General features: G+C 34.1%; 1 protein-coding gene across 4 annotated transcripts in view; it reads right to left on the reverse strand.

Moving 5' to 3' along the window:
- LOC128248076 (uncharacterized) overlaps nucleotides 1-13,575 on the reverse strand; it is an 82,149-nt gene extending 68,574 nt beyond the window's left edge. For 2 of the 4 annotated variants that reach the window (XM_089353278.1, XM_089353277.1), the window contains exons 1-4: nucleotides 13,070-13,263; nucleotides 8,749-8,801; nucleotides 3,241-3,297; nucleotides 70-126 (exon numbers count right to left, since the gene is read on the reverse strand). Coding sequence is in view for 2 of the 4 variants with exons in the window: in XM_089353274.1 (XP_089209400.1) it covers nucleotides 70-126; nucleotides 3,241-3,297; nucleotides 8,749-8,801; nucleotides 13,070-13,074 (172 nt within the window). In the remaining 2 variants the exon portion in view is untranslated. Of the gene's footprint in view, nucleotides 1-69; nucleotides 127-3,240; nucleotides 3,298-8,748; nucleotides 8,802-13,069 lie in introns of all 4 variants that reach the window. The other 2 variants (XM_089353274.1, XM_089353273.1) reach the window with 2 other exon arrangements.
- Between the last annotated feature and the right edge of the window lie 3,446 nt (nucleotides 13,576-17,021).

The following is a 17,021-nucleotide window of genomic DNA, read 5'->3' on the forward strand; positions in this document are numbered from 1 at the left end:
TTTAGATTTTTAATAAATTTCAAGTATACAAGACAATGAATAGTAAAATATTTATAGAATATTATTTACCTTCTGTTGCCGTTGACATTGTGTTTGCCACTGAGGATTTTCCTGCGGTTATTTCGACTAGATAAAAAGGTAAGATCATATAAGATACTTTTATAATGGAAGAGAAGCTGATAGATATTTGGATGTTAATTTTGAGTATGTTAACAACCGCACAGAACCAATAAGGGAGTTTGCAACCAATTGCTCACTTTAAAAAAATATAGTCCACAACTCTCCAGTACTTCTAGTTTTCTTGAAATGATAGAAACATGTTAAAGATCATTTTAAACAACAACATCCCAGAAAATAAAGTTTCACAACTAAACGCAAAAGATCATAGTAGTTATTAACTTAAATATAAAAGAAAATGAATGTCCTAATTGGGAAAACTATCAAATAGTCCAACTTATATTACACTCTAAAATTTTTATCCTATATTAGATGTATATTTATTACCATTTATTTCGGGACTGGAAACCACTAAATGTTGTGATTCGTGACCAGTCACCCATGTGCTCAGGTTTGCTAAAGTATTCTATATTTAGATATGAATGAGGTACTTATGTGTACACATAACTCTTGATTCTGTTTTTATTTTCTATGGGTGCTTGTACATGTTTCATTTATAAGTTATCGTATTCTCTACTGAAGAGGGAAAATCAATGGGATTAATCCCTAAATTGATTAAATATAGAGGTAAAGAATTTTTTTTTTAAATCTGCTAACCTGCCGTCCACGATTTCAGCACGACCTGTATTTATAGCGAATGAATATTGTTCTTTTGTGATTGACGATTTAAAGTCTATTTTCAGCATATTGGCATAGAATTATTTTTTCTTTTGCCCTTGTTTATAATTTGCAATTTTAAATGTATTTTAATATGCTCTCCACTTTGATGGAATTTTGGGGGGATAAAAAATTTATCCCTTGTTAGAAGCATATATGTATATATATATATATGTATATATATATGTATGTATATATATATATATAATGAGTTGGATTGTCTGTCCGTTCGATGAAATTTAAAGAGATTTATATATTGGAAATATGAACTAGGAAACAATTCAATATGTATTGTGGATTCCATCCAAGGGCAAGCGTAGCCACACATCGGAAATCCGACATTGTTGACCTGGAAACAAGAAAATTGACTTTATATATATATATATATATATATATATATATATATATATATATAAATTGTTGTGTTTGGGGATGGTCATGTTGCCAGGTTAGCCAATAAAAACACACGCTCTATATATTTCGTGTTAATTTGCTTCAGCTTTATATTACGTTACATTAATCATATTTATTTGTTCATGTGTTTATACCTACTTTTTATATTTAATTTAATTTTGTTAACCTGTGTAGTTATTTAATTCCATTTGTTTATTTATGTACTGTATTATATTGTGTTCATATAGTTATCAGTTTATGGGGATTTTATTGTCATATGTTGTGGTTTGTCGTGTGTGTGTGTGTGTGTGTGTGTGTGTGTGTGTGTGTGTGTGTGTGTGTTTGGTAGTGTTCCATTCCAGTATCCTATTCAGGCTAGTTTTATCTTCTATTATGTGTGTAGCCGCTGTAATTTTCTAAGCGCTGCGTCTGTTCTATGTGTGGACAAGACTTTAATTTCTATGTTGTTGAGTGAGCCTACGTGTTCTCGCTCAGCGTGCTGGTATAGAACTGATGAGCGCTTCTCTTCCTTAAGTTCTCTCCAATATACATTTACCCGCTCTCCTATGCTCCGTGCTGTTTCCCCTACGTACGTCGTTGTCTTGTTACTACATCGTCCCTCTGTACATCTTATACTATAGACCACATTTTTGGCTTTACAGTTTGTTTGTGGGCTAAATCTACATACAGTACAGTTCCTATCAGTGTTGGGTGTTCTACTAAAAGGGTAAGTTTTACCGATATGGGATTTGATAGGGCTGCCTGGCCTTTCAGCAACCTTAATCCTTAGCTTAAGTTTATCTAGGGCCCTTCTAAAGCGGTACGCCATTTCGCCTCTAGGTGTGGTGTCGACGAACATGACGCTCTGGTATTTGTGGCTATCATACCATGAATTGGCCTTCCCTATTTTCTTCTTAATCCTTTCAATGGTGTTCTATGATTTGCTCCTATAAAGTGGGCAAATCCCATTCCTATCGTTACGTTTGATGGTTTCAAATTTCCTCATAGCTCCTTTGTATATTCTGAGCCTTTCTTTATGGCTGTAACCTGAGAACTGCATGCGGTGAACGAAATGTTGCATATGTCTCTTTAACTCTGTTGGGTCGCACATGTAGGACACATTTCGCATTACTCTGATGGGGTCTGCCATCAATATATTGAATTTGGCATTGTCCGCGATAGCTGAGTTCCGGTGGATCAGGTATTTGGAGGCTATAGATTTGGCAGTGTGAATGAAAGATTCAGGTTTTATTATTCTCAGTTTCCAGCCAAAGTTCTGTATCTAGTACTGGTAGAGTATGGTTAGAGTGTTTAGTAAGGTAGTCTATCGTGACCTTAATACTCTGGTGGATGGAGTTAGCCAGTTGCTGGGTGCTCTCCATAGTATTAGTTTCTATTTCTATTTCAAGAGTACTCTCTTGTGGGGGTGTCTTTACCACTACGTTGATATCATCGACATATCGAGAGTACACATTCACGAGTATGGAGTTCTGTGTCAGGTGTTCCTTAAGCCTTCTGTCCCACCATACCATGAAGAGATTGGCCACATCAACGGCGATACTAACACCGATGGCTGCCCCCTCTCCTGGGCGTATATTTTGTTGTTAAATTTAAACGTGTGGCCTTTTAGGGTAATTTTATTGTAGCTTCTACTGCATGTGCGATCATTTTCTTTACCTGATGAGCATTTTTTGGGGGTCCGTATGGCTCTGGTCCATCCGTTCCGTCTCATATTTCCTTATTCTGCAATCTGGCAGCGAATATAACCATCGTTATAAACAGGCATATCTCAGAAATGTGAACTAACCATATGTTTTTTAATAATATCTTCTCTTTAAAGATGTGTAAAATTGTTCATCTTACATTAGAACTTCAAATCGTCATAAAGAGAATATATACATAAATCTATTAGAATATTTTAGCGCAAAATATGCAAAACAAATCAACGTATTTTTAATAAATTTCAAGTATACAAGACAATGAATAGTAAAATATTTATAGAATATCATTTACCTTCTGTTGCCGTTGACATTGTGTTTGCCACTAAGGAGTTTCCTGTGGTTATTTCGACTACATAAAAAGGTAAGATCATATAATATACTTTTATAATGGAAGAGGAAGCTGATAGATATTTGGATGTTCATTTTGAGTATGTTAACAACCGTACAGAACCAATAAAGGAGTTTGCAACCAATTGCTCCCCTTAACAAAATATAGTCCAAAACTATCCAGGACTTCTACTTCTCTTGAAACCTTGGAAACATGTTAAAGATTAAATTATACAACAACATCCTAGAAAATAATGTTTCATAAATAAATGCAAAAGATCATAGTAACTAAAAACTGCAATATAAAATAAAAACAACCTCCTTATTGGGAAAATTATCAAACGTTCCAACTTATATAACACTCTAAAATGTTTATCCTATATTAGATGTATATATATTACCATTTAATTCGAGACTGGAAACCACTATATATATATATATATATATATATATATATATATATATTCGAAACGTCGAGTTAGAATAGAGGCAGCTGATGAATAATTCCAAGTGGCTTTCTGTTTTCCTGTGTGTTCGTTCCGTTGTCTGTATTTCATTGTTCTAACGTCCTGTACCCTGATATGCATCTATATATACACATGTAGATGAAAGTATATGCATATATGTGTGTATACATGCATATATATTTTTTGTGTTATATATATATACATATATATATATACATATATATATATATATATATATATATATATATATATATATATATATATATATATATATATATATATATCATCATAAATATAAGGGATTAGCAATTGAGTTGCTTCTCCAACATACTGAAAATTCAGAAACAGCAGTCAAAGAACTACTGATTCTAAACTACAAATTTTTCTCTAAAATGGATGGCGATATTTATGGCACACATAGAACAAAAAACCGGAGGGAAAAGCACAAACAAAACAAGCCTTTAGTTAATTGGGTACGAAACGTTTCATGGTTAAGCGAACGAAAACTTCACTATTCCAATCTTCAGCCCAAATATTCTGATAAATTTGAAAGTGTCTCTAAAAAAATTCACGGTAATCCTTGGCCATGCGACACCAAAAATCAACGATAAGAAAGGCACTTACGAATTCATCGGCTAGCGAGTTCAGGCATCCCACCCCAAAGAAATCCAGTCCATGTGCGCCACAAATAGTCCCGTATGAAAAAAAGTTCCGTGTGGAAGGATTACGGTTTAACTATCCAACTTAGAGATATCAAATATAAAATATACAAGAAATGAGGGCAGGGAATCGTCAATTAATAATAGAATTAACAATTAACAATTTTGCCAAGTAGTTCAGTATGAAATAAACCTTTATCGGTAAGACCATTTATCATCATAAATATAACGGATTAGCAATTGAGTTGCTTCTCCAACATACTGAAAATGATGATAAATGGTCTTACCGATAAAGGTTTATTTCATACTGAACTACATTTCTTGTATATATATATATATATATATATATATATATATATATATATATATATATATATATATATATATATATATATATATACATACATATATATATATATATATATATATATATATATATATATATATATATATATATATATATATATATATATATATATATATATATATATATACATATATATATATATATATATATATATATATATATATATATATATATATATATATATATATATATATATATATAAAATTAATTGAATTGACTGTCCGTTCGATGAAATTTTGAGAATTTTAATATTAGAAATATGAACTAGGAAACAATTCAATATGTATGGAGGATTCCATATATATATATCTATAAAGTTAATCGAAGGACATACTAAGTGTGTGTGTGTGTGTCGCGCACACTTTGGAAGAAATATAAACTATATTTATTCATTTATTATAGTCGTACAAATTTTAGCACGCTTTTATCTGTTATGAAATCATGAGTATTTTCTGCCATCCATTCCTGTGTTACTAGAGCCATGTGTCATAATGCAGAGTATTACAGAAACACATATCACGTTCATCAAAACAAGTCAAAGTAGGTGCATAGACGCTTATTAGAGTAGCAAACCGCCCAACTTTCAGGTGCAATCGTAGAGTCATTAGACATTCATTTATAGGAACAGGAAGCTCCTGCAGATTCTTAAGGATATCAGATCGAACTGCAAAGCCAACACCAGCCTCTCTGCCTCCCCTTCCAAAACAATGTGTATCCACTTACTACATCATCAACTGACCATCACCTTCTATGCGAGTCTCTGAAACTGCAACTATATCAATGTTATGACGTTTCAGCTCGCGAGTAACAAGTGCAGTCCAGCTTTCAGGCCTACAATCACTCTTGTTATCCAACACAGTGCGTACATTCCAACATAAAATATTCAAGTTCCATCCAGATTTTGTAAATAAAAATCTCTTTGCTTTTTGAGCGCAAGGTGGACATCCGTCAGTTGCGCAAACTGGGAAGATATAGAAAGACAAGCAACTTTTGGTTCACTTTTTCTAGAACCTCCCCGGTCTCCGGGTGAGCAGTGCCCTCTCCAAATGGAGCTGCTCAGACATTCATTCAGCAACCAAATCCTACTGCTGTCTTGGGTGACAAGGAGACGACTTTATATCTAACGTGGGCCTCCTACGTGCTGGTCGCTGACTACATGCTTCCAACTCGTCAGGTCTGAATACGTCACCACTTTCCCATCGTCGCAAGACTTCCGAATAACAATAAAATAAAAGCATACTAAAAAGAAATAAATATATAAATATCTATAACAATAGTATAGCTCGGTTGTGTGTGTGTGTGTGTGTGTGTGTGTGTGTGTGTGTGTGTGTGTGTGTGTGTGTGTGTGTGTGTGTGTTGCATCTATACAAATCCACACCTTGCAAAATAGCAATCTGGGAGTCGCACCAATGAATTGCTCATGGTCGAAAATGCCTGGAATCGGCCATTTGTTTTTTTTTTCTTTAGTTTCTTCCTAACAAGTGAATTTTTGCATTAAAAATAATTTTAAACCATCAATTCTAACAATGTTCAAATCGCCATTATTTTCAAACATGAGTTCAGTCCCCTTCTACCTACGCTGTAAACAGATAGAGAGAGAGAGAAACATAACAGAATTTTTCAATATCGTCTTTTTACTGGATTATTTTGTAAACAATGTTATGAAACTTCATGTTTTAGAATTTTATATATATATATATATATATATATATATATATATATATGTGTGTGTGTGTGTGTGTGTGTGTGTGTGTGTGTGTGTGTGTGTGTGTGTGTGTGTACAGGTCAGCAATGCTTGTGCAAAGTTTTAGGTCCAATAAGGCTTGCTTGACATCTCATAAATCCTCTCCACTTTATTGACATTATCCAGAGACAAGCCGGAGCAAGATGTCAGGGGCCAATATGAGTCGCAGGCTCAGAGATGTGGGAGTGCTATGATCTCTAGCACAAACCAAAGGTACCCAAATTGTCCAATGCCATTCCCTGCATATATGGTTTTATATCAGAATGACCTTCTCATAGAGACATGCTTCAAAAAAAGCCTCACTCCCAGTGGTCTTTCAGCACCCCGGGACACCATCCCGGAATTTCTGCGTAACTGTGCTATTGCTACATAGCCGTTGAGCATGCACCAGGTTCATCCAACCTCTGAACAGGTCTTCTTTTTAATCCTTCGTGGTTTCTAGCAACCCTCTCCACCAGGATAGCGTGGTGGGCGTGCCAGATTAGTCGCCGATAACCTGACCATGCAACAGGTTGTACTGAGTTTCATGTTACCAGTAGCATTTATGAGAGCATCACAAGTGACCTGACATACATACATATGCATATAATGAACAAACGTGTCATGTGGAGTACATAACACATTTTTTCAGTAGCTACCCCCATCTCTATCTGCACCGTGATTTGATTGCGAATACAATATACAATATCATCCGAAGGTTGACTGCCTTCGGAAAAATATAAGCAATACCCCTGCTATTGAATACATACATATCAGCACAAGGAATATTGGTGGAACATTCTCATCAACATTTCTAACCAGATTAAACATAACAGAAAGGAAAATCTTGCATAACCATACGCACTTGGTGGCCTGTAGATGTATATATCTCCACCAAAATCAACGAGTAATACAATACATGAGTAGTGATCCCCAGTAACTTTCATACTAGAGGTGGTCACCTTCATCCTAGAAAACAATACATGCCTTTTTCACCGACAAAAAAACTACCTCCAAATTCATAAAGATACAACTGCTTCGTAATGTGCAACTTCCCTATACCGGTAGATTGTCATTCATACCAATAACATTTAGTGCAATTGATTATATTAGTAAATGAGTAACAATTTAGAAAAGTAAGGATTTTCAGCAAAGTGACTGGTTAATATGTATTACTGATAATACTTGTAAATGAAACAATACAAATATGCATCAATAAAACTTTTATTCTTGGAAACTAATTCCTTCTTTCGACAACGAATTCTTGAAAGTATAAAAAGACATACATACATATACGCATGCAGGCATACATACATGCATTCATGTATGCATATATACGTAGGGACTATTACTAAAAAGAAGATATTACCCACCAAACAAACGAAGCCCATTGCTGGGATTTATATTTCACCATGGACAAATGTTTTATATTGATCATCAGAAAACTCATGAATATTTTGTTGTTTTACTTTCCGTTCATATTTGTAAAGTATCTATTTCCTGGTGATTTTCTTGCCTGAAGATCATAACTTTCCAGATTGTTAGAAATGTAATAACATATCGAAGTGCACTAAGAATTATTGATAAGATAATGAATTTGCAGCCGAAGCAAAGGAGATGCAAGTTTCTATACAAATTTTCCATAAATACTCTCCTTCATGATTTAGAAAAAATACTTACATCTGCAGGGCAGCTAACCTTTACCACTATACTTAGTTTTTCGTTTCTCCCCTTAACAACTAAACCATTTGCTTGGATTTGACAACTTGCTGGGGCTACTTGCTGGAGCCTAGCAGCGGGAAATTTAGACAGTGTCACGTGACAACTTGCTGGGGTAGCCTGCTGGAGCCTAGCAGCAGGTATAAAAAGGGGAATTTGACAAGACAGTCAGTCGGACGCTGACACTCGTTGATGCTGCATCGAAGAGGCCAGGGAATAGAAGAAAGAAGAAATGCACCCAACACCAGAGCTGAAGACACCTCCGAAAGGGTGGGGGGCCCCGCCACGTCAAAACGGTAGAGGAGTAGGGTCCGAAACCGGACGTAGTTCCTCCTGATGATGTCCTGAGCTAACTGGATCCTATAAAGGAGTTGTTGTGGTAGTAGACCAGGAAACATGGTTGAAATTCCTACGTTGTCTATATTTAAAGGAGAGTATTTAATAAATTGTTGTTTCACAGTCAAATAAAGCTAAGCATTCGTGATAGAATGCGATGCAAGACAGTCTGAAAGAAGGATAAATAATATTAACAACTTACGTGTTATCATCTGTAAGGCGATAAGAATTATGCAAGTAAGTCTTATCTTGGATCTAGAATAATTGAAAAAGAAAACTATGTTATTCGAAGAATATTATATCAGGATATAAATTAATTTTAAATAGAAAAAAATATTGAAGGAAAAATGGTGCTGTTGAGGAACTTTGGTATAAATTTGGAATCGAAGACCTATTCCTGTTTTCTCATTTAATAAGACTTGTCCGCTTTCTCGGTGATGTTCAACAAAATGCATTTTGATTTCTTACAAAGTGCTTATGTCAATAGTTTATTTTAGTGCAATATAATTGATCGAATCAGACCTCTCGATGATAATTGATTGGATCAAACCTCAATATCATAGTAATAGTTATTTTGTCAATCAGGTAGTTCTAAGAAGGCAAGTCGGACTCGGTGACATATTAATAGTCTTTATATATTTATATTTATATATTATAATATATTCTATATTATATTTGTGTATATATATATTATAACCTTTATTAATAGGGACATGCATGTATATGAATCTATATATTTACAGAGACGCCTATATGGGAGTATTTTTCTGCATATGCATCTCTGTAAATATATAGATTCACATACATGCATGTCCCTATTAATAAAGGTTATAATACATACATACATTCATACATACATATATACATACATACATATACATATATATATATATATATATATATATATATATATATATATATATTATATATATATATATATATATATATATATATATATATATATATATATATATATATATATATATATATATTATAGTTTCAGCTTAGAGCTGCGGCCATGTTGATGCACCACCGTGTTGCTACACTGTTATTACAGGGAGCCTCTTACAATATGTGGCACTTGGTGAAGAATGGAGTTTGATTTAGCAACCCTCATTTGCACCTCCTGCCGCGAGGTAGGTTCATCTGGGACTCTCGATAGGAAGAGGTCCAGCTTTGATTTAAAAACTCCTACATCTACTTTGTGCAGATTCCTCAGGCTCTTTGGGAGAATATTAAAAAGCTGTGGGCCCCTGTATATATCTATATAAATATAGATATACCGGAGTAAGCACATGAAATGTGCAACAAGGTGGAAAAAAGAGTACTCAAATACCAGAGGTAGAGTAATATGCTTTATTTAAAAGCAGCTATATTTCTGCTGCTTTTAAATAAATATAGATATATACAAAATATCAATATATAAATAACATATGAATTCAAATGCATGTGAATATATATATTATCAAAATAATATATCCAGTCAAGCACATGTCTATATTAAATGCTAATGGATTAAAGATAATTAATAAATCAGTTAATTAATAAATGAAATAAAATAAAGTTAAATAAATAAATAAAATAAAAATAAGAATAAAGTATAAAAATAAAGAATAAAGATAAAGATTAAATAATAGCTAAGTAATTGTGTAAATATAATTAAATAAATAACATAGGAGAAATATAAATTAATATCGATATATATACACAACCATAGATATGTGAAGCATATGCCTACATCGGTGTCAATTTTATTTGGTAGTATAGGAGTTAAGCATATAAAGACAAAGAATATGTCTGAAAACTAAGTAGGAGTAAAACTAAAATCATCAAAATCAAATGCATAGTAGTAATGATAGGGAAGAGGGATAATAATATGTATGTGTGCGTGTGTGTGTGTGTGAATGTATATATATACATATATATATATATATATATATATATATATATATATGTATGTGTGTGTGTGTGTGTGTGTGTGTGTGTGTGTGTGTGTGTGTGTGTGTGTGTGTGTGTGTGTGTACATAAAAACTCATGCATATACGTACTTATATATATATACATATGCAAACTCACACATACACATACTGGAATATATATAGGAATATTATTATTAATAATAAACATAATGAACTATAGAGACTCAATTCAATTTTGTTTTGAAAAAGCAATTTTTTTCTATGGCGACAAGAGAAATTATATTCATCTCTAAGGTTAAGAAGGGGTAGTTTAACAGATAGGATGAAGAATTTTTCACTTATGCATAAAAAAACCCTCTTGCTGTTGATACGATATGACGGCGCCTGAGTCAAAATTTCCCATTTTAATTTGAAATCTGCATTTGTATCTTTTCAATCCCAGATAAATATATTGAGCCCAGTAGAGTGGCATTCCATATCAGATAAATAATCATACAGATATGCAATAAAGGTAATGTATAGTGAAGATATTAAAAAAATTAAAAAGTATAAAGATATAAGTATGACATACATAATGCGTACAAGATATAGGATATATACATATAGTAAATATTATATTATAAACAATGAATTATAAGTAAGAATATAAATATAATTATCCGTATTAATAACATTTGTAATATAACAGGTCAAAGTACTACTATAAATTTATAAAAATTTAAATTAATAAGATACATTTTAGGATATATACTATGAATTATTACAGTGACAAAGGCGGGGTATCTATATATATAAAAATGAGAATGTGTGTCTGTCTGTCTGTCTGTCTGTCTGTCTGTGTGAATCTCTAAAACTCGAGAACTACGCAACCAATTTCATTCAAATTTTACACATGCCTTACTTAGGGTTCCAGTTGTGTTTTAGTCAAAAAAAATTATTAACTTCTTGCAGAGTTCGAGCACACGGCAACATAATATCTCCTTCACTATTTAAGTATTACGTGTCAAAAGTGAAACAAAAACACTCATGTCAAATACTTTCACTTTAAAAATGAAACTGTTCCACTAACTGAAACAATCACATTTCGATACTGTAGTGACAGATACTTTCACAGAGAGAGAAAGAGAGAAAGAGAGAGACAGAAAGAGAGAGAGAGAGAGAGAGATGTATATGTATACATATACATGTATATGGACACCATTTCGATACTGTAATGACAGATACTTTCAGAGAGAGAAAGAGAGAAAGAGAGAGAGAAAGAGAGAGAGAGAAAGAGAGAGAGAGATGTATATGTATACATATAGATGTACACGTATATGTATATATATATATATAGATCTATACATACATGTATATGTATACATATGTGTAAATGTATATATATATAGAGATGTACATGTAATATGTACACATATATACATATATACATGCATACAGATATCTATACATATATACACCCATCACACACACATACACATGCACACAAACACACACATTAGTCATTTGTTTTCTTATCCAAAAGTACGTCAAAAGTACTGAATGGATCTTTATGAAATTTGGAAATTATATTCTTTGCATAACGGCCATAACTCCCATGAAAATTCATATATTTTTGATGTTGATGAAATTTTAACCCGAACATAACAGATGAGCATTATTTAGAAAATGATGTCACACGTTATCGAGGCTACCATTCTTTCTGGATGTGCAAAAGGGGATGACGTCTTTATTCCAAGAATTCCTCTTACTCCATCAGGAGCAGACATTCCTTTTACATTCAGAAGACTACAATTCCCCCTTCGTGTGACTTTTGCCATGTCCATAAACAAATATCAGGGTCAAACACTGTCTGTAGCTGGTCTTCTCTTGGAAGAGCCCTGCTTCTCACATGGACAACTGTATGTTGGCTGCTCAAGAGTGGGCAGCAACAAAAAACCTATTTGTATATGGTCCACAAGGGAAAACAAGGAACATAGTTTACAATGAGGTGTTATAATCACAACAGCAAGAAAGTATGTACATGATCACCTTCTTTTACGAAACTTCATTGACTTTCATATATTTATATTGATATACATATATATATACGTGTTTGGGTGCGTGTGTGTATATACATCTCTATATATAAAGATGATGCGTAGTCTAGACGGCGTTTTTAGATTTCATTATTCTCTTTAACCCGGGCAACGCCGGGTATTTCTGCTAGTATAGTATAATACACAGCATAAGATAAATACAAAAAATAATTTAGCATTTATAAACCAAACTATGAAATCGATGGAAGAAAATAAATAAAAAGTTAATTACCCGTGTGTTCCTCTTCAACCTTTTACATATATATATATATATATATATATATATATATATATATATGGATATATGCATAAATTAAATACATTTATAATTATAATACGTATATATACATATATATATACATTCATATATACACCCTCGTGTTTGTGTGTGTGTGTGTGTGTGTGTGTGTGCGCGTGTTTATGTATATATACATACACTTACGCAAGCAAACATGCTTAAACACCAACATAACTCTTCAAATCTTCGAGACACTACCTTGAAATAAACTAATAAAAAATCTATACCTACTTCATATTTTTGCTGAACTATCCTGGTAAAGGGGTATTTTCCTTTTCTTTCTTTTACGTTACAAACTCTCGAGCAATTAAATTCCAAAATTCATCCACTTATTTATATTGGTTCCTTTTCTTAAATCTCTATTTTCTTAGAGAGAGAGAGAGAGACGAATGAGTAGTCTTGGCCTTCATGTACGTATTGTAATTGAACCAACGTAAAATAACTCGGTAACTAAATAAAATTGCCTGACACAAGTATAAATTTCGATAAGGTTTCAAATGTCTGTTTTCAATAATCACTGTATCATCTTTCAAACTTCAATAGAAACAACGAAGCGTTAAGAACGATATTAAAAAAGAAACTTCATAATATTCTCTATTAGTTATATATTATAATAATTTGTGTGCATCTTTCAGGCTGAATATATTCAATGTGAAATTGTGTGTTGAGATAATATATTTGTTCTTCACGCGTTTCTTACTGTTCCTATTTTAACTCATGTGCATTGTCCGGAAATCTTTCGTCACACATCTGTAACCTCTTCAGCGACACTTTTCGTTTTTGCGTGAGCTCTTGCTCCACTTACTCCGTTCTGTTCTTCTATGATGTGTATCCTTATGTGCCCATGCGTTTGAGTCCGTGTGTGTGTTTTTGTATGTGTGTGTATTTATGATTGTGTGTTTGTCATTGTTTTTAGTAGCAGTATGACCTTCCTCTCTATCCCATCCTCTCTATCCCATTGTGCTGCTGCTGTCCCAGGACCCGAACATTTGGTGCAGTTTCTATATCTCTCTGTGTCTATGTGTTTACCCACGGTGTTGCCATCGTGGTAGTTGTTGTTGTTGTTGTTGTTGTTGTTATTGCCATCGTTGTCACCGCCGTTGCTGCTGTCGTTGTCATTCGTGTTGTTGACGTTGTTGCAGTCGTCTCTGAAGTTATAGTGTGTGTAAACGTTCACTTCGTATGTTGTTCGTATCAATGACCCTTACATAGATTTATTTATTAAATCGTTTATATATGTTTTATCCATCTCTGTTTCTTATATTTATCACAGGTATGTGACAAATATATACTGCAATGTTAGGAATGTAGTGTATGGCTTACGATGCACTGAGGGACGGTGCAGGAACATGACAGCTACCTACATTGAAGAGACTGCACGCAGCATAGGAGAGCGTTTAGGTGAACATTGGTGAGAACCCAAAGAAGAGAAAGGCTTGTCAGTGCTTTACAAACATACACAGGGACAACATGGAGGCTCGATTAATAACATAGAGGATAAGGTATCGTCGACACATAAAACTGACACGACACCTAGACAGATCACAGAGGCTACACATATAGCAGTAGACAGACCGAGCCTCGGTAGAAAACACGAATGGAACAATAACAACCATCATCACGCCACATGACTAAACACAGAAGGGAGGGAGGGGGGAAATAATAAATAAAACACAGATACAAACAGGGTAATACACACACAATAGACATATGTGTACATACTTCTGATACGTATAACAAATAGTATTAAATTAATAAATAAATAAAACAATAAATAAATAGATATATCTGCCACATACCTGTGACAAATATAAGAAATGGAGATAGATGAAAAATAAATAAACAAATATACAAACAAATAAATTTATGTAAAGGGTATGGACACAACTTAAGAAGCGAACCCATAAACACACACAAACACACAAACAATAACTTCACAGACGGCCGCTACAATATCAACAACACGACTAACAACGACAGCAGCAGCGGCGGTGACAACTACGACGATGGCAACACCGTAGATGAACACACAGACGCAGAGAGATACAGGAACTGTACCAAATTTTCGGGTCCTCAAACAGCAGCAGCACAGTAGGATCAGAAGATGGGGCTGAGAGGGAGGCCATAGTGCTGCTAAGAATAATGACACGCATACACAAGCATGCACACTCACGCATACACACACACACACACACACACACACACACACACACACACACACACAAGCACGGACGCAATCGCATGTGCACATAAGGATATACATCATAGAAGAGCAGAACGGAGTACATGAAGAAAGAGCACACGCGAAAACAAGAAGTGTCGCTGAAGAGGTGACAGATGTGTGACAAAAGATTTTCGGACAATGGACATGAGTTAAAAGAAGAACAGTAAGAAACGAGTGAAGAACAACTACATAGTTCAATGGCCCCAAAAAATGACCATCCGGAAATGCAATAATATATATATATATATATATATATATATATATATATATATATATATATATGTGTGTGTGTGTATGTATATATATATATATATATATATATATATATATATATATATATATATATATATATATAAGCAATGTTAATTCTCTAAATGAAGTATTAACAGTAACTGCACGATAAAGTGTAGTATATTGCCACTTAAGTGTGGCTGACCCCTAGGGGTGAATGTTACTGTTGCTTTTAGCCCCAGGAGGACATCTCCTCCAGCTGGCTTATCGACACACTACTGTGTCCTGTTTGCCAAGGGAAGTTATCCCTCCCATCATGATCTGTAGCACGAACGGACCCGGGTTTCAGGGTTATTTCCCTTCGTCGGCGTTCGATAGCCACTGATCTTTGATGAGAGAGATAAAATCTTGGCAATCTTATATCTACTTTTCCAGTGAAATTCTTCACTGATATCGAAAAGGTGAAAACAAGCAATGTTAATTCTCTAAATGAAGTATTAACAGTAACTGTCTTGGCAAACAGGACACAGTAGTGTGTCGATAAGCCAGCTGAAGGAGATGTCCTCCTGGGGCTAAAAGCAACAGTAACATCCACCCCTAGGGGTCAGCCACACTTAAGTGGCAATATACTACACTTTATCGTGCAGTTACTGTTAATACTTCATTTAGAGAATTAACATTGCTTGTTTTCACCTTTTCGATATCAGTGAAGAATTTCACTGGAAAAGTAGATATAAGATTGCCAAGATTTTATCGGGACGATACTGCACACAGCTAAAGTTGTTACTGAATTGCACAAGGAACATTCTAATGAAGTTAAACATCTTATCTGGCCACCACAGTCCCCAGATCTGAATATTATTGAACATGTATGGTGCATTTTAGAAAAACAAGTAAAGAGATGATATCCTCCACCATCATCACTACAAGAACTGGAGACTGTTTTAGCTGAAGATTAGACATAAATTCCTTTGGAAACAATTCAAACTTTATACGAGTCCATATCTCGTAGAATTCAAGCTGTAATTACTGCCAAAGGCGGTCCTACCCCATATTAAAATAAATTTGTTTGAAATGTTATGGTGTTCCCCTTATTTTCTCCGACCCCTGTATGTATGTGTATATATATATATATATATATATATATATATATATATATATATATATATATATATATATATATATATATATATATATATATATATATATATATATATATTAATAGTTATCGCCAAGCCAACATGGCAGTCCCAAAATTAGGACGAAAGCTGCCGTGAATTAGCTCCAAGAAGCCATCGCCTCTAGCTAGCTATGTGACACACGAAACCTGTGTCCTTTATAACCTTCGAACAGGGGAGGTCAGCAGTTTCCCCTTGCTGGTTTGGCATCTGCAGACTAGTTTCAGGGTGTTGCCCCTTGTCAATGCAGAGCACCCTGAAACTAGTCTGCAGATGCCAAACCAGCAAGGGGAAACTGCTGACCTCCCCTGTTCGAAGGTTATAAAGGACACAGGTTTCGTGTGTCACATAGCTAGCTAGAGGCGATGGCTTCTTGGAGCTAATTCACGGCAGCTTTCGTCCTAATTTTGGGACTGCCATGTTGGCTTGGCGATAACTATTAATTTCCAGTACCGCTGCCGTAGTCTCCTTTAGAGAGACTTAGAAATATTAATAACTCTCTCTCTCTCTGTCTCTCTCTCTCTCTCTCTCTCTCTCTATATATATATAT

The sequence above is a fragment of the Octopus bimaculoides genome, chromosome 6, assembly GCF_046866305.1.
Source record: "Octopus bimaculoides isolate indiv1 chromosome 6, ASM4686630v1, whole genome shotgun sequence".
NCBI classification, from domain to species: Eukaryota; Metazoa; Mollusca; class Cephalopoda; order Octopoda; family Octopodidae; genus Octopus; species Octopus bimaculoides.